Source organism: Geotrypetes seraphini, chromosome 7 (assembly GCF_902459505.1).
Source record: "Geotrypetes seraphini chromosome 7, aGeoSer1.1, whole genome shotgun sequence".
In the NCBI taxonomy this organism is placed as follows: domain Eukaryota; kingdom Metazoa; phylum Chordata; class Amphibia; order Gymnophiona; family Dermophiidae; genus Geotrypetes; species Geotrypetes seraphini.
The window spans coordinates 168,967,405-168,994,191 of record NC_047090.1 but is presented as its reverse complement, the minus strand read 5'-3'; the positions used below and the strand labels follow the sequence as shown (position 1 = coordinate 168,994,191).

Genomic DNA, 26,787 nt, shown 5'->3' with positions numbered 1-26,787 from the left:
AATTCCATGCTATATTGAGAATTTAGATTTTTCCATTCAGGGAACCCTGCCTGAATGGCCTGCTTCAATTGCAACCATTTGTAAAATTGTGATTTATTCAGTCCAAATTTATTTTGCAATTGTGTAAACTCAAGCATATTTCCATTTGAAATAACATCATTTAAAGTTCGTATTCCTGCATTTAACCAATGCCTCCAGACAATCTTAGATCCGCCAATTTGAATCTTGGAATTTAGCCATATAGATTGATTTGTTGATTTATTAATAGGAATTTCAGTTAAATTACTTGCATATCTCAGAGTTTTCCATGTATCTAGTAAAAGTTTATTTTCTTTATACAATCTGGGCATCTTGATACTGAGAATGTGACAAAGATGTAAAGGAGACATGAGTCGCCATTCCAAATATAACCAATCTGAAGTGTATTCAATGAGATCTGGGAGGACCCAATACATACCTTGACGTAAAATATAGGCCTGATGATACCTATAGAAATTTGGGAAATTTACCCCACCCTCCTTAATTGATTTCTGTAAAGATACCAAAGCAATTCTAGGTGTTTTGCCAAGCCAAACAAACTTAATAATTATTGAATTCAATTTTTTATAAAAAGAGTTTTGAAAAAATACCGGAATCATACACATTTGATAGCAAACCACAGGCAATATCATCATTTTTATAGTTTGAACTCTTCCCCCGCCAAGATATATGTAACGGATTCCATTGTTCACATAATTCCGAAACCTTTTTTAATAAAAGTTTTTCATTTTCTTTTACTGTATCTTCTATTGAATTTTTAATCCAAATTCCTAAATATTTTAATCCATCCTCTTTCCAAACAAAAGGAAATGCATCAAACATAGATTTTATGCAATGTACATTCAGCGAAAGAATTTCAGATTTATTCCAATTGATTTTATATCCTGAAAACAATCCAAACCTTTCAATCAATTCTAACAAACATGGTATAGTTGAACCTGGATTGCGCAAATATAATAAAATATCATCTGCATAAGCAGATAATTTGTATTCCCATTCTTTCAGGGTAATACCCTGTATCCCCTTTGTCTGATTAATAGCTATCAATAAGGGTTCTAAAACAATATCAAACAGCAAAGGAGATAATGGACATCCTTGTCTAACTCCTCTATGTAGTTTAAAACTTTCAGATAAATTGTTATTAATGTATAATCTTGCCATAGGGGAGCTATACAAAGTTTTAATCATTTGAACAAAACCAGGACCCATACCAAACCAATCCAAAGCCTGATACATGAATATCCATTCTACCCTATCAAAAGCTTTTTCTGCATCTAATGAAAGAGCAAAAGCTGGTTCATTCATCATTTTAGTTAAATTTAAAGTATGAAACGTCAGTCTTGTATTGTTAGAGGAATGTTTGTTAGCAACGAAACCCGTTTGATGTACATCAATTATGTAAGGGAGAGCCTTTGCCAATCTTAATGCCAGAGCCTTAGCCAATAATTTTCCATCAACATTAATCAATGATATTGGCCTGTAATTTGAAACCATAGTGGGATCTTTATTTGGCTTTGGCAAAACAATCACCACAGATTCTGCCATAGTACTTTTAATACAACCTTTATTAAGTTGAAACTGATATAAATTTAGTAAATAGGGTAATAAGGAATTTTGAAATGTTTTATGGAATTCCACAGTAAAACCATCCCCACCTGGAGCGGATCCAACTCTAAGAGACTTCAATGCTGTTTCTAATTCTTTTAATGATATAGGATCTTCTAAACTTCTTTTTATATGATCAGGAAGTTTTGGACCCTCAAGAAGATTTAAAAATTCCATACCTTTTTGAACTTTATCAACAGAAGACTCGGAAGAATACAACTCTTTGTAAAAAGCCAAAAATTGATTTAAAATATTACTAGTTTGACTATGCATATTTCCTTTTTCATCTTTTATTGCAATTATTTTTATTCTTCTCTTTTTTGCTTTAAGATAATTTGCAAGTAAACTTCCTGCCTTATTAGATTTTCCATAATACAAGGTTTGTGAAGAAAACAAATCTTTCCTTGCCATTTTTGAAGAAATTTCATTATATTTACCCTTAGCCTTTAATAAAGCTTGCAAATTTTCGTGATTCCATTTATCTATTAATTTGGACTCCAGCAGTTTAATTTCTTTTTCCAAATCTGAAAATTGTTTAATAAGTTGTTTTTTAATATATGCAGAATAAGAAATAATATTACCTCTTATAGTAGCTTTAAATGCATCCCATAAAATTTCCGCATTAATATCTGCTGAAGTATTTATTTGGAAAAATTCCAAAATTTTTAACTTAATTTCTTCAAGAAAAGTTGAATCCGAAACCAATGCATTATCAAACCTCCATAATGATCTATTATATTCATTGTTATCTAGTGTAAGTGTAATCCACATTCCTCCATGATCAGACAAAATAATTGGATCAATGGAAACTTGCGTCACTTGTTGCACTATGGAATTTGATACCAATATGTAATCAATTCTTGAAAAAGATTTATGAACTGGTGAGCAAAAAGAGAATTCCTGATCATTAAAATGAAGAATACGCCATATATCTTTCAAATTACAATTTTTCACCAAATTATCTAACCCTAATGATTTTATATTTTTGCTTGGTTTTTTATCCAAAAAAGGATCCATAACAGCATTAAAATCTCCAGCTACTATTAAATTAGAAGCAGCCAGTGGGAGTATTAATTTTTGTATATTAGTAAAAAAATCATTTTTATTCGAATTCGGGGCATAGATATTTAGTAAAGTCAAAGTATTATTTCCCATTCTCATTTCCACTTTTATCAATCTCCCTAAAGGATCAAAATCTATCATTTTAAATGAAGCTAAACATTTTTTGTTCACTAATATAGCCACTCCAGCCTTTTTCCCCACTGCAGGAGCGAAATAACAGTGTTTCACCCAATTATTCTCTAGCTTCCTGGATTCAACCACTGACAAATGTGTCTCTTGAATATAGTATACATCAGTCTGTTGCCTTTTTAAAAATGCTAACTTTTTTTCCTCTTTACTGGGTGATTAAGGCCATTGACATTGAGTGAAAAGATTTTAATCTCCATCCTTCCAAATAATCTTTACATATACTCTTCCATTTATTTTATAAAAACAAAATACTGAAATAAGTTGAAATGAAGAAACACCATTTTCATTCATATCCCATCCTACTACATCCTTACCCCTATTATCAAATCCCCTTAACCCCCCTCCCAACCCTCCCTCTCCCACCCTTGATAATGACTGATAAAACCTGGAACCGCACATATAGGACCAAGCAAAGCGAAAAGAAAGCTCTATACAGACCTCAAATATAACACAATATTGTATGTAATAATCATATATACTTTTACGTATAGTAAATGTAATGTTCTGGAAATATTGAAAATAAAAATAAAAATTAAATAAAGATCTAGCCCTCTTAGTATAAATGGCAATAGAGAATCTCAAACTTTATATATCTCCTAAAAGAGTTAGACTTGTAAGATACTTAAAATATAAAGTAATTATTAATAATATATTATCCTTTTTTTGTTTTAATTATTATTAATATTTTCTTAAAGGAGGAATACTAAACCCAAACTTAGAGTCATTTGAAAACCTCCTATAACAAAAAATCCTTTTTCAAGACTCTGTACCATAAACTTCAATGGCTTATATTATTCTATGGCTTAAATCTGACAATATACTCTCTAATCATTTATATTTTATTTTCATAAATTATAGTAAACTAATAGATATCAATAATATACCAATAATATCTATTCAAAAATAAGTAAAAGTTAAGGAAAAATAGCTACAACTTTGACAGTTTTCATTTGAGTAAAAGATATTAAAGGCATTCTAAAGAAATAAACTGCCATCTCCTTCAGAGTTCCAATTCACAGTTACCATTCAAAAATAAAAACCTATCCAAACTTTCAATTAGGATATTTTCAATATATCAAGATGAATAACCATAACATCAAAAACAAAGAAAGAAAATCCAAATCCAGTTTCATGAAGCCATATTAAATCGACATCGGCTGCTCCCTTTGATTTAAGTACATTTCTAGTTTCACTGGCTCATCAAAGCTCATAGTTTTATTGTCCATAGTTATTTTCATAATCGCAGGGTATATCAGCCCAAACCTGGCTCCGATGTCTCTTAACTTCGGCCTCATGTCTAGAAATTTTTTCCTTTTATCAGCTGTTGTTTTAGCGAAGTCAGGAACGATGTGTACTTTGGCATCCTGACATTTTAAATTTGCATGTTCCTTAGCCAATCTTAAAACCTCTAAAACTTGTTGATGCCGTAACAACTTGAAGATTATAGGGCGAGGACCTATAATTGTTATGCGATGTGCACGTTCAATTTCAATTGGGTATTTGGATTTGAGGGGCAGGACTTTCATCAAAAAGTTTTCAACAAATAAAACCGGATTGCTTTTCTCCACCCCTTCCGGTACGCCTAAAAGTCTCAGGTTACTCCGCCTCATGCGATTCTGGCAATCCTCCATTTCCTTGGTGAGTGCAAATATTTTATCTCTGTCCAGTTTATATTGCCTTTTTTCATTTTCAAAGCTGTCCACTCGCATTTCCAATTTAGTTGTTTTGATCTCTAACACTTCGGTTCGTTTATTTAAAGTTGTTACTTCTTCTTGTATCTCATCCAGTTTTTTGGCGTTTTTTAAAAGAATTTCCTTTATTTCTTGAATTTCCTTCCAAAAGTCGATATCGCTTTTCTCCCTTGACAACGGGCACTTCGATGGTGTTGCCGGCTCCGGCTTGGATCTTTTAACACTGCCGGTATTAGAAACCACCATTTCCGATTTATTTTACTTTCCTGAAGCCATAATGTTATCAATTTTCTTCGTTTTAAGTTCAAATTGAAATTTTTGATTTAGTATTTTAATTCATGAATGTCTGTTTATACGGAGCCCCTGCCTTACCCGTCCATACTCGTGCACTCCCAAGCCACGCTCCCCTCTTGACAATGTTTCTAAGCTTAACTTCTATTTATTTTAAAGGTTTTTCCAAGTAATTTCATTGAGTATCTTCTAGTTTTTGTAATTTTTGAAAGAGTAAAATATTGATTCACTTTTCCGCTTTCTACACTACTTAGGATTTTGTAGACATTACTCATATCCCCCCTTGGCTGTCTCTTTTCCAAATGGAAGAGCCCTAACCTCTTTTAGCCTTTCCTCGTATCTACAAAAATAATAATCAGGGTTAATAAACACAGTGGCGTGGTGAGGGTGAGAGGCACCTGAAGTGGTGGTGCCCCTCCCCCGCAGTCTTCTCCACCCCTCCCACCTCCACGTGCTCCTTCTTTGCCACTTCCCTTTCTGCTGCTCTTCCTCTGACTTTGCTTCCTAGGCGTGGGTCCAGGAAGTGACCTCAGAGGAAGAGTCAATGCTAGTGTGACAGCAGGTTGGGGGTTGCTGCTCACACCAGGAACATTAGAGTTACAGGGGGAAGGGAAGCGGTGCACATGCGTGGGGGGAGAGGAGGGGTGGATGCCTGCGTCTGGGGTGGATCCCTCCCCGCCCCCCTTACTGCACTACTGTGTAAACATAATTTAAGCGGCCAATGTTCAGTTTATTTTGTGCAAATTACACGTGGTGGATATGATCACAAATCTAAACGTACAAGAAAATAACTTATTTTATTTTTTTTCCCCTTCTCTCTCCCCTATAACAGCTGATGAAAATTCTTTAAAGCCTGTTGGTCGTGATGCTCCCTATGTTATAAAAGTGGTAAGAGACATCTTCTAGCCTTAAGTAATACGGCTCAGGCTGAGTATGTAGAATACTCTTGAAGAAATTGTGCAGAATTTACCTTGTCCTGCAAAGCAGTTTGCCTGGAGACAGAAGAAGTCATGGTTGAAACACAGCTGCTGCCTTGTTCTTCCAGTGTGCACTCGGCATATCCTGTGCTGTTCTTGCAAGACAGCTGCTGAGTTTGAATGAGGAAAAGCTCTCTTAATAGAGATGGAGTTTAGGGAGAGAAGTTAGTGAAGGTATAAACTATGGGGCTAAAGAAATGGAAGATGAAGCACTGGATAACATGCATGAAAGGGGAGATGACCTGGCAAAATGTGTTTGGGAGGGGGGGGGCAGTAGTGGTTAAGGAGATGTGTGGAAGGGCAATTGAAATTGGTGAAGATGAGGGGGGAACGGAGGATGTGAGGAAAGATGAGCTAGGGCAGTGTTCTTCAATCACCGGTCCATGGACCTGTGCCGGTCCACAGAAATTTCCTGCCGGTCCATAGGGCCAGCACGTGCATCAGAGGCCCAAAACAGTGTTCTTCAACCGCCGGTCCACGGTGCGATCGATGCGGCGTTATCTTCGAGCCAGCTCCCTCTTCCTAACTGATTCTGTACACAAAGCCACTGGCAGTGACTCCTACAGGCATCCTGCGCCTGAACCGGAATCCTTCTCTCTGACGTTGCAACGTCAGAGGGAAAGCTTCCAGATGAGGCACGGGACGTGCAATACAATTAGTACTATTATGGGGGCGGGGTCTGGGGTGGAGATTGGATAGAGATGGGCGGGGTCTGGCCCACGACTTAGCCCAGTGTTCTTCAACCGCCGGCCCATGGACCGATGCCGGTCCATAGGTGTAAAAAGGTTGAAAAACACTGAGCTAGGGGAGACAAAGGTAGGGGATGTGTGGGCATGGGCAAATAGTAGGGAGATGAGCTGGGGAAATATAAGGTGGGGTTACACGATGAGCTGAGAGAATGTTGAAGGGCGACATGTGCCTGTGCAAAGGGAAAAAGTAACAAGACGGCCTTATGGCTAGGGCTTCTGGATTCACTTGGCAATCTGCAGAGCCCAAAAGGAATTGCCCATAGCAGGTTTTTTGTGTGTTTTTTCTTCTTCAGTTTCCAACGTTTGTAGCAACTATGAACAACTCTTTAGCCTTTCCTTGAATGCTTTCAGCAATCCACTGAATCTAAGGGGATCTCTGAACTTGAAGCTGTGCTGATTCTTGCAGTGTTCCAAGCTGATACAAATGTTGGCAATTGAAGAAAAAAAATCTGTGCTTCCTGCAATTCCTATTGGACTCCCAAGATTGCCAAATACAGAAGCCCTAACCAAAGGCTGTAGGTCACTTCCCTACATAGTTGACATACATGCTTCCATTTTAAGGTTTGTCTGAAATGTAGCTATTTATTTGGTTTTGGGAAGGAAGACTAACTAGGGTGGAGATGAGAATTTGTGGCCATGTGGTCAGTAGGTGGGGGAAGCATATCACGTCCCCATGCAAACGTCTCTGGTGCTTAATGTAGCAGTGTCTGTCTTTTACTGCTAAGGATGTCTGCTTCAAATTATGTACCTGTAAACTGCCTTCCTCTCATGTATAGAAAGCATATTGTTTTGTGATAAACTATCTGGCTTTGTATGGCTTGTCCAGTAGAGGCAGATTTGTAGGTTTTTAGGTAGTATTGTGGTTTTACTTAAAATACACTTCTCCCTCCGTATTCGCTGTGATAGGGGATTAACAGAACCGCAAATATAGAAAAACCGCGAATAACTTTCATATGTTTGCTGTTTTCTATTAAAAACCATCGTGAATATGGTGAAACCGCAAATAACATGGTGGGAGACCTGGCCTGTTCCTGAAGGAGAGGCAAAACACGGTGAAGAAAGTGCCGGGAATCGGCGATTTTCTCTGTAAATGCTTGGAATCAGCGATTTCTCTATGCAAGCTGAAGTAATTTGGGGGGAGGAGCCAGCAAGCTAAAAACCGCAAATAATCGAAACTGCGAATGCTGAAATCGCGAATATGGAGGGAGAAGTGTACTCAAATGCTTAAGCCCTGAAGATGTTTACAAAGATGTGAGGTATGAAGCATGAATTTAACAGTTTTCCTCCAATACACAGCCCCGTTTATCAAGCTGTGCTAGAGGTTTTTAGCACGGGCCGGCGAGAACACACTTGAATACATTTTGCTGTCCTTGTTTATAACAAACGGTTGAATTTGCCTAATAAAGTGGTGATTGTTGATGGCATGCTCCTGGATTAAAAAAATACGAGAAGCAAAAATACTGCTCAAACAAGCAGGCACATAACTCATTTCTATACCACGATACCGTTTTCCAATTAGATGAAATGCCTCAGTTACCTAAAAAATCTAGTGAACAAATATATTTTAAAGGTCTCTTAAATTGTTGGTAAGTACAAAAAGTTGCAATTAAAGAGTTTAAATCCTTATCCCAGGGTGCTGCAGATAAAGCATTACAGTAAATAAAATCAAATGAACATATTTCAAATATAAAATCAGACATAACGTTACATTACATTAGGGATTTCTATTCTGCCATTACCTTGCAGTTCAAGGCGGATTACAAAAGAATTATCCAAGATGTATTACAACAAGAACTTACAAAAAAAAAAAAAAAAAAATTGGTCATTTTCTTGTTTTTTTTTTTTAATTCTTTATTCATTTTAAAAATCTTTCATCAAGTGTACCATAAGTCCCATTAATGTTATCACATGGTACTTTGTTTTCCCCACATTAAACCACGTGTTATGTACATACACATACAAAAAGAAAAGCTGGTGTGTAAGGATACTGGCTACTAAATAGTACCACAATAATAGAACCATCAGAAAAAGTAGGATGGGGGTTTTGTTGTGGGTGGGTATTTTTTTAATTTACCAAAGTGTGTTAAGTACATAACACGTGGTTTATTGTGGGGAAAACAAAGTACCATGTGATAACATTAATGGGGCTTATGGTAGTTTACAAGGCACCTTTTTGGGGACATGGCATGGGTGGGGAAGCATTATCTAGCTAATGTATTTAATACAGGTCCACTTATCACCTCCTAAATTTGTGGTACAGTGTCCCATGTTCACTCAACATTAGTACATGATATACAAACAAAATAGTGGGCATGGCCCCAAAAGGTGCCATTTAAGTGAAAATCCTTGCTCCCAGAATTGCACCTTTCAACTGCTGAGATCCAGATGGAAATTTTGACGACTGACCTCCAAAGTTGCCAGAGGATTCTGTCCTCCACAGCAGGAGGGACTGCTGACACCGTTGCCCCATCAGCTGGTTGAGCCTTGACAGCCATCTCAGTATTCAAAGAGCATCTTGGGACTGGAGCTTACATCCAACATGCCATGCTTCACTTCTCCACCTCAGAGCTCCCCTACCTGTCCTGCGAGACCAGCGGCTGAAACATAGCTGGATATCTTCTATTTTTATGATTCGCTGACTGTTCAGCTTCTCTTGATGTGAACCGCCTAAAACTCATTGGTATGGCGGTATACAAAAATAAAGCTTAGTTTATTATTACTGCACCATAGTTGGAGAATCTCTAGGTTCTAATGGTAAATCTAGCTTTCCCCTTGTGCTTAACCATTGCTGTTCCTGCAGTGATTCCAGGGGCAGAGACGACAATCAGCAGCATGCTGTTTAGATTGTCATCCTAACTCCTCTCTAAAATTTTTTATATACAATGGAACCTTGATTTACGAGCATAATTCATTCCAGAAGCATGCTCGTAAACCAAATTGCTCGTGTATCAAAGCGAGTTTCCCCATAGGAAGTAAGAGACACTTGCTTGATTCGTTCCCTCCCCTGAGGCCACTGGCGCTGCTCCATTCCCCACGAACCGGCATTCTCCACCTGCCCAAACACAATCCCTTACCCTGATCTGGCACCGGCACCAGCACCAAAGCACAGGACGTGCTGGTGCCCGAAGATCCTGCCTTTTGCATGGACTGGGCCTTGAGCATCTGTGCATGCTCAACGTCTTCTGGCTCTCGCTCTCTCCGAGAATCTCGGCGAGAGCGGGAGCCAGAAGGCCTTGAGCATGTGCTCAAGGCCCAGCCCAGGCAGGATCTTCGGGCATTGGCACGTCCTGTGCGTTGGTGCTGGTGCCAGATCGGGGTAAGGGATTGTGTTTGGGCACGTGGGCAGGGGATGCTGGATTGCGGGGAGGGGGGATGCTCGCAAATTGAGTCAATGCTCTGTTTGCGAGGTACGATTTGTGAGAATGTTTTGCTTGTGTTGCAAAACACTCGCAAACTGAGGTTTGACTGTATTCATGCCTTCTCCTTTAAAAATATTTTTTGCTTGCGTTATGTGCAGTATATGTAACTTACTTTTTTCCCCCCCTCAATTCTTTATTCATTTTTCCGTCTTACATCAAATACACAATATTACATCATATAAAACTTATATATATCACTTGAATTTCTTTCTAATATTATCTTAAATACACAAATTTATATCCTCCTCGCCCATCCATCCCACAAATAATTTAATCAAAAATATCTTATAAATATTATATTCTTATCTATTAATTAAACCTTTCATAGAACTTTATACCATCCCCCCATATATAGATGTATTTTTAGTGGAAAATGGTGTCTAATCATTACAATAATTTGTCAATGGCCCCCAAATCTTTTTAAAATTATTATAATTCCCTTTTTGTATGGCAATTATTCTTTCCATTTTGTAAATGTGGCACAACGAATTCCACCAGAAGGTATAATTAAGACTACTGTAATTTTTCCAATTTCTGGTGATATGTTGTATGGCGACTCATGTCATAATCAATAAATAAAAGTTTATTATTATTTGATGAAATTTGACTTTTTGTTCTCATTGATATACCGAACATAATTATATCATATGATAATGCTACATGGTTTTCTAATAAACAATTAATTTGAGACCAGATTGATTTCCAAAAGGCCATGATATAGGGACAATAGAATATTTTAATGATCTAAAGTCCCTACTTCCAGATTACAATGCCAGCATCTATTAGACTTAGAGCTATCTAACTTTTGTAATCTAACTGGGGTCCATAATGCTCTATGTAAAAGGAAAAATCAAGTTTGTTTCATAGATGCGGACACTGTACATCTCATCCTCCAAGACCAAATTCGTGGCCATTAAGACGCAGTAATTTGATGCTTGATCTCAATGCTCCAAATGTCCCTAAGTCCAGTTTTAGGCTTTTTATTTACAAATCCACTTATCAGTTTATACCACTGTGCGGCCTGGTGACCCAGAAAGTTCATCTGAAAGCATAAAAATTCTAAACTATATTGCGTATTAAGATTTTTCCATTCAGGGAACCCTGCTTGAATGGCCTGCTTTAGTTGCAACCATCTAAAGCTTTGTGATTTATTAAGACCATATTTATGTCGCAACTGTGAAAAGTCAAGCAGTTTACCATTTGAAATAACATCACCTAAAATCTGTTTACCTGCTGTCATCCAATGCTTCCAGATGACCTTAAATCTGCCAATTTGAATCTTGGAGTTTAACCATATAGATTGATTTGTTGACTTATAGATTGGAATAGATGTTAAATTGCTAACATATCGCAGAGTTTTCCATGTATCCATAAATATTCTGTTTTCTTTATACAATCTAGGCATTTTAATACTAAGAACATGACAAACGTAGAGGGAACATGAGTCGCCACTCCAAACACAACCAGATTGGGATATTATCAATGAGCTCTGGGAGGACCCAATACATACCCTGGCACAAAATATAGGCTTGATGATACCTATAGTGTATGTAACTTAAAAACTGACAGGTTTGTCCTGATACTGGCATATGTTGAGTCCTTCTTTTTTTTTTTTTTTTAGTAGAGGTTAGTAGTATGTTGGGGCTGTTTTGAGTCCAAAAGAGCTGAAGGAGAGCTGACAAATATTTTCCTACTTTGGGCCACGACACCAAGCAAATTCTTGACTTCCATCCCCACCACAACACCTTGCCTCATTCACACTTGTAGAAAACCAGAAAAAAACCTTTTCAGCTACAGACCCACAAACTAAAAGTACTAATGAATACAAATGAAACCCTAAGATGCCAGACTCTGCACACAGTGCAACACAAGACAAAAAGGAAAATGCATTTCTTCCTGAGCAGTTCAAAATATAGGCCCCCCTTTTACTAAGCCGCGGGAGCGAGTGCCATGCAGCAAATGCTCAGACACCGGAGGATTTAATGCATTGGCCCGCGCTATTGGGCTTAGATGTAAATGTTTAAAACTGACATGTTTCAGTCAGTAAATAGGAAAAAAAGTCCTTGTTTCTAACACGGCTTTATTCATTTGTGTTTCATCTCCTTCACTTTTTGCACTACATCTTTGCCCCTGATTTTTTTTTTTTTTTTAAACTTCAGCTTTCTTCAATTTTTCTGCATCCATCTCAAATCTTATCGACTTTTCCATCTTTCCCTCCCTGCTCCATTTGCACCATTTCTCATCTGTGTGCACTACCTCATCCCTTTCTCTTGCCCTCCTCTCCCCTCTACTCCATATGCACCATTGCAACCCCTGATTTCCCCCCCCCCACCAGATGTCCTCCAATCCAGCATCTCTCCTTTATTCCTCCCCCCATCACCACCCCTAGGTCCACCAACCAGCATTCCACCCTTCATTTTAAATCAGCTGCTCCAAGGGGCCCCCATAGGCTGGGATCTGCTTCCCTTTTCTTCACGCGATTCCAAAGCTTTGCCTCACCTGTAAAAATGCAATGTCATCAGCAGTGTAGTAGCGCTTCTCTAGCTTCCCACTGCTTCTTTGGCACTATTCCTTTGCCATGGTCCACCCAATCAGAAACAGGAAGTTGTCTGAAGGGGTGTACTGTGGCAAAGGAACAGCGCCGAGGAGGCCGCAGGCAGCACTACAAAATTTCTGGTGACAGCCTTGCATTTTTACAGGTGAAGGGGGCTTTGGAATTATGTGGGGAGCAGGGAAAGACAACCTGGCCCATGGGAGCCCCCTGGAGCTGTGGTACCCATGACAGCTGTTCCTAAACACTGGCACTGAGAAGGATTGTGTAGGCTGCCCAAGAGGTCTCCAAGGGCTGCCATTGGCTTGCGGGCCTTGCATTGAAGAACACAGGGCCCTAGAACATGTTTGTGGTGTGGCTTGACTAATTTCTGTCTCACTTGTTTTTTTTCTGGTTGTCCAGTTTTCCAGCGGCTTTATTGGCATCAGCTTTTTTACACACTTTTAGAATATTCCAAAATTTTTATGTTATGATTTTATTTAATAGGTGGAATCTAATTTATAATTAGTAAATAAGGAAGCATTGACTGGGTGCCATTATACTTATTTGTAGAGCACTTTTTTGCTTGTACACATGCCAACATATACCTAAGGTCTTTTAAGGAGTGCAGGGTGGCAGGGCATATGAAGTGATGGGAAAGTACTATGCAATATCTTAATTAGATTTACCACAAGTTTCTTGCAGTTAAAGAAGTGTTCTCTCTTCCCTTCACACTTCAGGAACCCAGTGATAATGGGCCACTCTTTACGGAACTGAAGTTCTACATGCGAGCTGCCAAACCTGATCAAAGTAAGCTTATGCGTGTTGCTTTAAGACCAGCATGGCCCTCATAAGACAACGGTGAAATACAGTAACTGCTTATGTCTGATGTGGGAGGAAATGCATTTTGTGCTTTTTAAATGTCTTTTCAGGCAAATCCTAGATATCATCTAGATATCCTAAACTCACCTCCCCCTCCCGCCATTCTCTCTTTCTGTGGATAACTCTTCTCCTGTCTCGTCAGCTTGCAACCTCAAAGTGACATTTGACTCCTTTTTTCTTTTCTGCTCAGATCCAACAAATTGTTAAAACCTGACTCTTCTTCCTCTCTAATATTGCCAAAATCTGATCTCTGCTCTCTTGAGCACACTACCAGAACCCTTATCCACATGCTCATCGCCTCTCGCTTAGACTATTGCAGCGTACTTCATCAGGTCTCCCACTCATCCGCCTCTCACCCCTTCAAACTGTTCAATATGCTGCGGCATGACTCGTTTTCCATGAGAGCCGCTATGCTCACATTACCCCATCCTCAAGTCTCTTCATTGGCGCCCCATCTGTTTCCAAATACATTTCAAACTCCTCTTACTGACTTATAAGCAGGGCTGTGGAGTTGGAGTCGAGGAGTCGGAGACAATTTTGGGTACCTGGAATTGGAGTCGTGAGTACCAGAAACTAAGGAGTCTGAGTCGAAGGATTTATCTACCGACTCAACAGCCCTGCTTAAAAGTGCATTCACTCTGTAGCCCCTGAATATCTCTCCTCGCTCATCTCTCCCTACGCTCACACCCCTCGTTAACTCTGTTCATCAGGTAAGTCTCTTATCTGTACCCTTTACTTCCACTGCCAGTCATGCTCCGTCTCTAGCAGTGTTCAAATCCAAGCTAAAAGCCCACTTTGAAGCTGCTTTCAACTCTTCAACTCCCACTCACTGTTAGATACCTTTACCCATTGTACCAGTCCTTCTACCAGAAACTCCCCAACCCTGAGATGTCCTTTTTGTCCAAATTAGATGGTAAGCTCTTCTGAGCAGGGACCGTCCATTGAATATTAAATGTACAGTGCTATAGAAATAAGTAGTAGTTGTAGCTTAGCGAAAAGACTGAGAAGGGAAGACAGTGATTAGAGAAACTTTTTGGCAATTAAAACTAAATTCCAAACATCTGCAAATATAGGAACTCCTGTGGCCAGTGTTGGATGAAACTAGCACTTCAATAAAAACCCCTGCATTCCTAACTTTTAGTATCCAAAGTTTATATTTGTGGCTGTGTTGTCCAGCTGAAAAGTCACAAATTGTCCTATAAGAGCCTAATTCTAAGCAAAATGGTGTTCAGAAGTAGTGCTAAACACCTAAATCCTCCCCTATAGCAAGGATCCTTTTAGGATGCTAAGTTCAGCATACAGCTCTAGTAAATTTTCAAAGGGCCTTATTTTCTAAAGCTGGGCAACTAAACCCCTCTCCTTTGCCTGAAGTTCCTGCAGGAGAACTAGCCAGGAGTACAGCTCTGCACAGTTGTCTTAGAAGGCGTTAACTAGTTATATTTGGGTGTATTATTGCTATAATACTAAGTATAAAACCTAATCCAATACTATTTTACTATAGTACCAGTCTGACTCTTGGTTTAGAGAATGATCTTAAATTCCATTCTTTAAGGGGTACATGTTGGGGCTTTTAGGACCCCCCTACTGAATGTGGAAGAGACTTCCATACACTGAAGGCAGTGGATATGCAGATTTTATATGTATTCCTTATGAGTATCTTAAACCCATCTGGCTTGTGGCCTTTTGACCAGTGTTTGAGACACGTGGGCTAAAATTGATCTCGGCAGCAGAGTGGTAGAAATCTGGAACGCTCTTCCGGAGGTTGTTATAGAGGGAAAGCACCGTTCAATTATTCAAGACAAGGTTGTATAAGTTCCTACTGGAACAGGACATACGCAAGTTAAGGCTAGACTCAAATAGGGCACTGGTCTTTGACCTAAGGGCCGCTGTGCGAGCGGACTGCTGGGCACGATGGACCACTGGTCTGACCCAGCAGCAGCAAATCTTATGTACTTAAGTTCTAATGTTATCAGAGCAGTGGTTCCCAAACTTGTCCTGGGGCCTCACCAGCCAGTCAGGTTTTCAAGATGGCTACAATGACTATTTGAGAAATGTGTAAGTACTACTTCCACCGCTTGCAGATCTCTCATGAATATTCACTGTAGCTATCCTGAAAACCTGACTGGCTGGTGAGGCCTTAGGACAGGCTTGGAAGCCACTGAATTACAGAGAAAACTTATTGAGTATCCAGTGAGGTACTCCACACTGCTTGTTGACTGCTACAGTACATTTTGCAGTGCATCTTTGCTATATGTGATCTCCATTTATGGAATGCTGTGCCATTGGAGATTTTGTTGAAAAGACTTTACCTCTTTAAGGGGGTGGGGGGTTGAAATGCTCAGTTGGCTGAGGGAATTTTATTAAATAAGGCTATGTGTGGGAGCTGAGGTAGAAGGGCTTAAATATACGGATGGTGAGGGTTTAATTGGTAGTTCGTTGCTTAACATTAAACAGACTGTTTGACTTATAACTTGCTTTGAGCTATATTAATGAGGTGTGTGGCTTGTGTAATAAACTCAGTAAATTTTGAGAAGTTTTTCCTGCTATTGAAATGCTCCAAGTACATTATTGTGCACTATTGTGAAGGGATGACCTGAAGGGTGTTTCAACTCCACTATTATGAAGTTTATTTGAAATCCCTTTATGGCAAATGGCAAAAAACAAAACCCCAAAACCTCCGCATTCTGGTTTCAATGCTTAACATTTAAAAAATGTCATGTTGGGTAGGGAATAACAGTGCTATGGCCTTAATTTTTTTTTTTTTTAATGTTTGTTTCTTTAATTTCCTGCCATTCTCCCTCTTTTTCATATTGGTGTTCTAAGGAAGAAACTATATTTTCTTATTATATTTAATTTTTTCTTGAAATAATAGATTGCCTGCTGTATTGCTGTAACAAAGAGTTTATCTTGTAAGTTGGTTAAATTGATAAAGAAATTTTTTTTAAAAAGTCATGTTGTATATTCTACACTGGACTGTGGTACCCGTGCATAGCTGTAGCAAGCAGTCTGAGGCTGTACAGGGCTGGGTGCATAGAATAGCAGATATTCTAGTGCAGGGGTGTCAAAGTCCCTCCTCGAGGGCCGCAATCCAGTCGGGTTTTCAGGATTTCCTCAATGAATATGCATGAGATCTATTGGCAGACAATGAAAGCAGTGTATGCAAATGAATCTCATGCATATTCATTGGGGAAATCCTGAAAACCCGACTGGATTGCGGCCCTCGAGGAGGGACTTTGACACTCTGTTCTAGTGCAATAGGTGTCATTTGCGAGCCATTCAGAAGGAATCTATTCCAGGTTTTCAACTCCTTCTCCAGAAGACTCTGCTGCCCCATCGGAAAGAAAAAAACACCCTGTACACGAGCCAGAAGGTGTCTTTTTGATCTGTTCTTTATATTTCTTTATTATTTTCAGTATTTTTTTTATTTTTTTTGGTGACACTTGGTGCACCAGAGCTCCCCAGTGCAGGGGAAAGCTCTGTCTCTATGGGAAAGTAGATTTGGGTCTGCAGCCAGCAGGTTAGTCCCTGCATAAAACTTTGTGGAGCTCAGGGTCCGAATTCCTAGTAGCTTGGCTTGCCTAATGAGTTGCAGGCTGAGATTTAGCCTCCCACCCTTTTGCATGCACGGTTCTGTGGGGGGGTTGAGGATCAGTCCAACTTGGTCCGACTGGCAGCCTGAAGGTCTTAGTGTTTGGAAGACTGGCTGATTGAGGCAAGGATTCTTCTCCCAGATCCAGCTACTGCTTAGAGTTGAGGCAGGCTGCAGTGCCTTCAGAGCACATGCACAGCGAGTAAGGCTGTTACAGCCTATGGACAAAATTGGGGAGGCGGGTGTCTGAAAAAAAACTATTTTTGAAAGCTTCTGCCACATCCCTAGTGCCCCCAACGTCTAAAATCTTGTTTTCTGAGATTTTAACTTGTAATTTTTTAGCCTTTTTTTTGTGTGTCAAAATGCTGCCGCAGCAGCTATCTTGTATTTCCCAATTTTTTTTTTCCAAAGTTCTCCAGATCCTTCAAATCACCTAGTTTTGCCTCCAAAGCTGGCAGGGATGGAGTCTTCCCTCTAATTCATGACGTTATTATGCTGGATGGATGCCGGAAGAGATCCCTTGCGCCACGTGTCACGTAGCACATAAAGGAGAGGGGAGGGGCTGGATGTCGGACTTAGCCTCCCCTTTGGTCTCTAGGGCTGAGGAACTTTTGGGGACTTGTCTACTGAGAGAAAATTCCTTGCAGATCCCCAGAACAGTGGCAAACCTAAACATAACAGCATGGAAGCCATGGAGCCCAAGAGACGTAAGGTGGAATTACCTAATGGGGACTTGGTGATTCCTAGTAAAGCCTTTTTTCCTGAATTTAATTTGATGTGGAGAACTTATTTGCATAGCCGGGATCCTTGTATGATATCTGGCAGTGAACCAGGTGTCATGCAAGGGGGCTTGAGCTCCCAGGGTGCATCAGGGTCATTGGCAGTGGCTGACCAGGATCCTTGGAGATATAGGGTCACAAACAGGAGCAAGTATGCATGAAGCAACAGTGGCCCTTGACCTAGGGAAGGATCCCACAGAACGACTGCTGTTCCAGCCTTCTAGCCTTCAGTGCTGTTAGAGCTCATTACTGAATCCCTGCAGAATTATAGTTAGTCTCCCAGCAGGTTGCTTCCTCTCGGTATTCTATCCTGAGCAGAGTGACAGAGCAACCTGTGTGTTTTCCCTGTCATCCTTATGAGTGTTCTAGTTATGGAGCACTGGGATGTTCCTGAGGTAGCCAAAACCTATGGCACAGGAGTGTTAACAGATGTTCGCTCAGCCTAAGGTGAATTTCTTGGTTGCTCAGATAAGCAAGCGCACATCCCTGCCAAGTGAGGGAGGTGTAGTATTAAAGGATACACAGATTCACAGTGTGGGGTCCTAAAACGGCAGTTCAAAGCGTTGTCCTTGGGGATCAAAGTGGCTGCAGCAGCAGCCTCTTTTGTGGCATGTGCTTGTATACCAAGAGGACAAGCCTTTGCCCCAGCTTATGCTTTTAGGGGTGGATTATGTGGCCGATGCTCTACGACATCAGTCGGAAGCAAATTTTTGGCCCGCAGAATGTTCTGGATCAAGCAATGAGTGGGAAATTCCATCTCCAAGTCTACTCTCTGAAGACTCCCTTTCAAAGGACAGATGTTGTTTGGAAAGAGTCTGGATGATCTGATGGCCAGTGTGGCTGATCACCAGCCAGAATCTCTGCTGGACAACAGACTACAAACCTCTAGAGGTTCTGGGCAATCTAATTTTCATAATTCCAGGTGCTGCTCATCTGTTCTCAAGAGTCTTATTTCAGAGATACTATCAGGGATCAGTAGAGAGATTAGGAGGACCTAGGCAAGCCTCTGGTGTTTATCCTTCAACCTTCAAGAAGGCGCAATGATGCAGGGCTGAAGTATTCCCCCTGAGAATAGGAGGAAGGCTCTTGGTGTATGCAGAGGTCTGAAAGCAGATCTCATCATACTGCTGGGTGCTGGAGATCATTTTGGGAGGGTACATGCTTGAGTTCTCCCATCTTCTAATAAGACTGGTTTATGGACTTCCTGGTAGGTTACCCAGAAAGTCATGCAGAGCCTTAACAGTACATAGACTTGTAGAAATTCAGGCTGTAGAGCCAGTTCCATCAGGAGAAATGGGCACGAGTATACTCCATATATTTTATAGTTCCCAAGAAAGGTCTGGATCTCATGCATGTAAATGAGTTCCTGAACATGCCACGCTTTTGCATGGAAAAGGTCGTCGCAGCAGTAGCTTCAGAGGAATTTCTAGTTTCCCTGGACTTGATGAAAGCCTTAACTGCACATTCCCATTTTTGTGGAATACAGGAAATTCCTGATATTCCATTAATAGTTGACTATTAATAGTTTTCAGCACTTCCCTTTGGGTTGGCAACAGAAAAGGCGGAGTTGAAAACCTAGAATAGATTCTTTCTGCACGACTCGTAAGCATGGGGAGAATACCTTACTGTCCAGAATAACACGTCCATCTACTCAAAAAGATATTAGCAAGGTAAGAACCTCACCTTTTTCTGCCATTTGCAGTAAATAGAAACCAGAAGCTGTATTTCCTTATTTAAACATGTACAAGATCTGGTGTTCTAAATTTACCAACTTGCTCTTACTTTGGTGTTTCTTATGTGCAGTTCAGAAGTGGATCAACTCCCATAATCTGAAGTATCTAGGAGTACCCAGGTATTGGGGCTCTGGATTACATGTCAAAAATGGAAACAGGTAAAATCTAACTTTTGGAATTTGAAGGCAGTGGTTCATATTAAGTCTGTATGTGTGAAGACCCCTGTTGCTTTAGAATTGGGTGTCTATGTATGCCAATTAGGTGGTTGAGAGTAAGACTTACAAAGCCTTTCAGCTATGTATGGGCACAGGGCAAGACTTTTCACACTTTCTCAGTTTTTGTTTGGGTGTTGCACATTGGCATAAACTAAATCTTTACTACCATGGAAATGTTGTAAGCTGTGACTTAATATGATAACTTGCACTAAATTTATTTAAGGAGCAACTAACAACCAAATGTATATTAATGAATGCATGACCCTACTTTCAACTTGGGTCATTGAGCTGACTGGATATAGTAGTAGAATATTGTTACATGGCTCCCTCTACTCTTCAGATGTTTTAGTTTGGGTGTTTTTTTGGGTGCTGTGTATAAATGGGAGTACTTTTCAGGGAAGAGTGGATTTTCAGAATTAACATTGCTTTGAAGATGTTGAATTTAGGTTTTCTGGAAAAAAAAACACTCTAAAGTTTGTGAAAACTGTGTAAATTGATGCCTTTCCCATGAGTTTGATTGTGCTTGATCAGAAAATTAAAAAAATTTTTTAAAGCCCATCATGGGGTCACTGAAAGCCACTGATCACACACAGCTCAATTTTTGTAAAAAATTTGCAGCTATTTTTGCTTAATGGAGCAAGTATTATAGTTCTAACTTTGTTTTCACACTCGGCAATGATATGTTGATATAGACATTTTATGCAAAAAATCTAGCAGTATTTTATTAAAAGAAACTTCTTTTTTTTAAAAAAAATTCTTTATTAATTTTCAATCTTACATCAAGTGTACAAACATTAAAACAATACAATTATTAAATGAACCTTCAATATCTGCTCTTAATTGTGGAAAACAGAAATTTGACGTACTTCACTAATAGCTAAACATGTACATTTTGGGACATTGATAGATGACTACACCAAACACTCAAGCATTCAATGTCGCCTTGAAATAGTCAGGATAATGCCCACAATACTGTTGGAACTCCTTGCAACAAGACCTGCATTGGGACTCTGGTGATGCATGTGGCAAAGTCAGTTATCAGTTTTAACACCTTGCTCAGCTGTGTCATTAACCACATTCACTGCTGACAAACTGTTAAGAAGTATGGAAGCTTGGATCTTCAGACCACCTGTCCACTGGCTTTGCTAACCATTCATTGGACCTGAATCACAGCAAATTTTAAGAAAAACGGATCTTTAAGTAATCAGTGACTTTGAGCAACTCCAGGATGGGCTTAAAAATTTTTTATAATTATTTTTTGATCAAGCACAATCAAATTCATGGGAAAGACTTCAACTGGCACAGTTTTTACAACTTTTGGTTTTTCTGGACAACCCTAATGTTGTATGACCCTTCCTTGCTCATCTCCTGTTCCAAAGAAGCATGGTGTTAATTTGCCCTTTGACTTGATTTTCCAAAGCTTCTGCAATCCATGATGTTTCTTCCAAACACCTACTATTTGGGTGCAGGAGCCTTATGCCCTTTATTCCCTTAAACACATGAAATATCATGAAGAAATTATGCAAAGGATTAAATTTAATAAATGGTGCAGAAATTTAGTTGTTGGGATTTATGCCGAGTGTGAATTCTATAGCAGTAATTCCTTGTGGAACTACCATTATAGAATGACTACCCCCCTTTTATGAAGCTTTTATAGACCTCTATCATATCACCTAACTACACCCCTTTTATGGATTATAACGCTGTTATGCAAAATCCGTAAATGCTCCTGGGTAGCTGATGCTCAGTGTGAACACTTTTGCAACTAGTGTTCACACTGAGCATCAGCTACCCGGGAGCGTTTATGGATTTTACTCAACATTGTTGTAATCCATATGGTCCTCAACCAGTGAAGCTCAGACTCTTAGGAAGGAGTATTTTTCCGAAACAAGGACCATGTTGGGTCCGGTCCCTGTGCATCCTTTGGAAAATATTATTGATACAGTATGTGTGTGTATGTGTGTGTATGTATATAAATATATATAAATAAATAATAATTTAAAAAAAAAAAAATATATATGTATATGTATATATATATGTATATGTATGTGTGTATATGTATGTGTGTATATGTATGTGTATAAATATAAATAAATTAAAATAAATATATATATATATATATATATATATATTTTATTATTTAAATTTATTTATATTTATATATATATTTATATATATACACATACATACACACACATACTGTATCAATAATATTTTCCAAAGGATGCACAGGGACCGGACCCAAATATATTTTTATAAAATAAGGTTCCTGCAACTTGTACATTCCCCTCTGCAGTTTTTTTTGTCTATTGCAAAACACTAAACAGAGCAAATTTGTTTTGCAGCACATTATAATTGAAGTTATAATATTGCAAAACCAACTAAAAATTAAGTTTGGAGTTATTTAAAATACGTTCTTGAAGCTATGTATGGGTAATTGTAACAATGGGGAAACTAAAGTAAATAGAATAGAATTGCTAATCAATGTGATGGATGTGCTTGTTTGAGTGAAAATTAACTCAAAATGCATCTCAATAGTCGACAAGCAAACACATTTTATTACCACCATCTGCAATTCTCTCTCTCTCTCTCTCTCTTTTTTTTTTTTTAAATTTGTTAGAGCTGAAAATCAGAGTCCCCAAACATAAGAAGGTCCAAAGCCTTGATTGCTTTGTTGCTCAAGTTAGGATAACTACTGCTTAAAAAGTAAAAAATAAAACTAAAATTACTTGTCGTTGGTTTTCAAAGACCAATCATGTCAAAGAATGATGCTTATCTGTTGTATCCTTATGCACACAAAAGCTCATAATATTAACAAGACTCTTGCGTACGTGACGTACATTTCATCTATTTTAGTGTATACTTATGAAGGGAATTTTTAGGTTCAAACAATTTTTATTGATGCAAACATCAAATACAACATAAGTGCACCCCAAGGTGCATAACACAACAATAATGCATCAAATAAAATAAAATAAGAAGCATGTATAACTAAAACATAACAGCAAATTAACACAGACTCGTATTAATTAAAAAAAAAAAAATCATTCAACCCTTCCCCCCACCAAATCCCACTTATCCTATACATGATAATATGTTCGAACCCATTCAATACCCCCCACCTCCCCCTCTCCAACCCCCCCCTTCCTACCCAATGGTACTCTCTATTTCACCTCACTAGAACACACCAATACAATCTAGGACACCCATCTTAAGACTGCACGACGGATGTAAGGTTTGCAGATAAGGCTACCATATATGCATGATCAACATCTTTCGCTTCTTAGGCCTTCCAGCATCTCCTGCCTCCAAGATGGCCAACTGATGTAACTGATTCCGCCAATGCCAAAACTTCAAGGGGTCGGGGACTGTCCAATATTGAAAAATACATTTCTTGGCCAATAAACCCGTCTTCCTACAAAGCACCCGATGCCCCCTAGGTAAATGACTAAAAGCCTCTGGCAAATCCAAAATAAAATGGGTCGAAAAACTACGTAATGATCTTCCAATTATTTTTGACATAAGATATTATTCGTTTCCAAAAATTTTAAATAATGGGACAAGACCAAAATGCATGTCCCAAAGTATGATCCCCTATCCCACATTTATGACACAATGGTGCCATTATAATATAATTGTGTACGAGTGTAATAAGCACGTAAGGTCACCCTATAATATGTTTCTCTTAACCATGCACACGGGGGTCACCCCAGGTGTCGCCCTTAAGGTTCGGGCTATATCCCAATGTTCCAAATTAAGCTGTAGTTCTCTTTCCCATTTACCCCTAATGTTCCTGTAGTCCTTTCCAGGTTGCAACTTTTGCAAACTAGCATGTATACAAGATATGTTTTCCAATTGTATGTTACTTGTTGTATTGCTATTCCAGTTAAAATAAACAAAAGCTTGTTGTTATCTGACGAGATTTGACTTCTTGCTCTCATAGTTGTTCCAAATAAAATAGTATCATATGTCAAGGCTACCGGATTTTCTAACATCCTATTAATTTGAGGCCAAATTGATTTCCAAAATGATAAAATAAATGGACAATAGAATAAAAGATGATCTAATGTCCCAGCTTCAAGATGACAGTTCCAACATCTATTAGACTTAGAACTATCTATTTTTTGCAAACAAACAGGGGTCCAAAAAGCTCTATGTAAGAGAAAAAAACACGTTTGTCTCATAGATGCTGACACCGTACATCTTAACCTCTAAGACCAAAGTCGTGGCCATTGAGATGCATTAATTTGATGCTTTATCTCAATGCTCCAAATGTCTCTAAGACCATTTTTTGTTTTTTTGTTTACAAATCCAGATATTAATTTATACCACTGTGCAGCTCTGTGATCCATTGAATCCATCTGAAAGCATAAGAATTCCAAACTATGATAATTAATGAGATTTTTCAATTCAGGGAACCCTACCTGAATGGCCTGCTTCAATTGCAACCATCTAAAATATTGCGATTTATTAAGACTAAACTTATGTTGCAATTGTGAAAACTCCAGCAGCTTACCATTTTTTTATTACATCCTCCAAAGTATGGATTCCTGCCATCATCCAATGCTTCCAGATGATTTTAAAACCACCAATCTTGATCTTGGGGTTTAACCAAATCGTTTGAGTTGTTGTTTTACTTATTGGAATAGGAGTTAGATTACTTATATATCTTAAAGTTTTCCAGGTATCTATAAATATTTTATGTTCTTTATCTAGCCTTGGCATTTTGATACTAATAACATGAATGAGACCTAAAGGAAACATAAGTCTCCACTCTAACCAGAACCAATCTGGTATATTGTCAGTGGGCTCTGGGAGGATCCAATACATACCATGACGCAAAATATAGGCTTGATACCTATAAAAGTTGGGAAAATTTACCCCACTCTCCATAATTGGCCTTTGCAATGACACTAAAGCGATTCTAGGATTTTTACCAAGCCAAATAAATTTTGTCAAAATCCTATTTAATTTTTTATAAAAAAATTCCTGAAAGAAAACTGGTAACATCCCCATTTGGTAACAAACTACAGGCAAAATCATCATTTTTACAGTTTGTACTCTTCCCCACCAAGATAAATGCAAAGGATTCCATTGCTCACTCAATTCTGTCACCTTTTGTAATAGACATTTTTCATTAATTTTCATTGTTTCATCCAGTGTTTTTGTAATCCAAATTCCTAAATATTTTATACCATCTTCCTTCCAAACAAAAGAAAATGTATCAAATAAATCTTTTGTACAATGTATATTCAATGGAAGAATTTCTGATTTATTCCAATTTATCTTATATCCTGAGAATTTTCCAAATCTCTCAATCAACTCAAGCAAACATGGAATGGTAGATTCCGGATTCCTCAAATACAGCAAGATATTATCTGCATACGCTGATACTTTATATTCTCTATCTGAATATGGTATACCTTGTATTTCCTTCACCTGTTGAATAGCCAATAATAAGGGTTCCAAAACAATATCAAACAGCAAAGGAGACAAGGGACAACCTTGTCTAACCCCCCTCTGCAAACTAAAACGTTCTGAAAAAGTATTATTAATATATAACCTAGCAGTTGGGGAGCTATACAACGTTTGTATTATTTGTATGAATCCCGAACCTATGCCAAACCATTCCAATGTCTGATACATAAAGGTCCATTCCACTCTATCAAAGGCCTTCTCTGCATCCAAAGAAACAGAAAAAGTTGGATCTCTCATATTCTTTGTCAAATATAACATATGAAATGCCAATCTTGTATTATGAGACAAATGTCTTTGAGCAACAAATCCTGTTTGATGCATACCTATAATGTAAGGGAGAGCTTTAGCCAACTTAATGCTAATATCTTAGCTAGTAGTTTACCATCTACATTTATTAAATATATTGGCCTATAGTTTGAAACCAAAGTGGGATCTTTATTTGGCTTTGGCAAAACAATAGTTAAAGATTCTACCATAGTGCCAATAATCGAACCCTTAGTAAGTTGAAATTGATAAAGATTTAATAAATAAGGCAATAGGAAATTTTGAAATGATTTATAAAACTCTACCGTATAACCATCACCACCTGGAGCGGATCCAACTCTAAGGGACTTCAAAGCTGTTCCTAATTCTTTTAGTGATATTGGCTCCTCCAAGCTTCGTTTTACATGTTCAGGAACTTTAGGACCCTCTAACATTTTCAAAAATTCTAAACCATCTTTTTCTTTATCTAAATAAGTCTCAGAAGAATAAAGAGATTTATAGAACTTTAAAAATTGTTTTAAAATAGGCTCAATTTGTGTAAAAGTTTCACCATTTTCATCCTTGATGGCAATTAATTTTGATTTTCTTTTTTTCGCTTTAAGATAATTTGCCAGTATTCTTCCCGCCTTATTTGAGTTTCCATAATACAATGCTTGCTGAGAAAATAAATCTTTCCTAATCAATTTAGATGAAATCTCATATTTGCCCTTAACCTTTAGCAAATCCTGTTGAATAGAATATTCCCATTTTTCTATAAGTTTTGATTCTAAAAATTTAATCTTTCTCTAAGTTTAAAAATTGCTTTATAACCTGTTTTTTAAGATAAGCAGAATATGAAATAATTTGTCCTCTCATTGATGCCTTAAAAGCATCCCATAATACTTCCATAGAGATTTCATCTTTATCATTCAATTGAAAATAATCCTTCATTTTTATTAGAAGATTCTCACAAAATATTGGATCAGCAAGCAATGTATTATCAAACCTCCAATTTGGTCTATTAATATTTTGATCTTCAACCTTAATTTCAATCCATACCCCACCATGATCAGATAAAATGATTGGATCAATGGCAGCTTGCTTCACTTGATGTATCATAAGAACATAAGCAGTGCCTCCGCCGGGTCAGACCTTAGGTCCATCCTGCCCAGCAGTCCGCTCCTGCAGCGGCCCAAACAGGTCACGACCTGTCTGAATCACCAGAAGGGGCCCCCTTGCCACCTTGGTTTCTCATTGAAGTCCTATCTTCCCATCGAAGTCCTAACCCTCCGGTCTTGCACATGCACGACCTGGTT

The 26,787-nt window shown here is 38.4% G+C and overlaps 1 protein-coding gene across 3 annotated transcripts in view; it reads left to right on the top strand.

Annotated features, from left to right (window-relative positions):
• The window catches only part of VRK1 (VRK serine/threonine kinase 1), a 121,211-nt gene that overhangs the window by 24,655 nt on the left and 69,769 nt on the right, over nucleotides 1–26,787 (top strand). For all 3 annotated transcript variants that reach the window (XM_033950802.1, XM_033950803.1, XM_033950804.1), the window contains exons 3-5: nucleotides 5,710–5,765; nucleotides 13,293–13,362; nucleotides 19,606–19,693. In XM_033950802.1, the coding sequence (XP_033806693.1) occupies nucleotides 5,710–5,765; nucleotides 13,293–13,362; nucleotides 19,606–19,693 (214 nt within the window). The remainder of the gene's footprint in view (nucleotides 1–5,709; nucleotides 5,766–13,292; nucleotides 13,363–19,605; nucleotides 19,694–26,787) is intronic.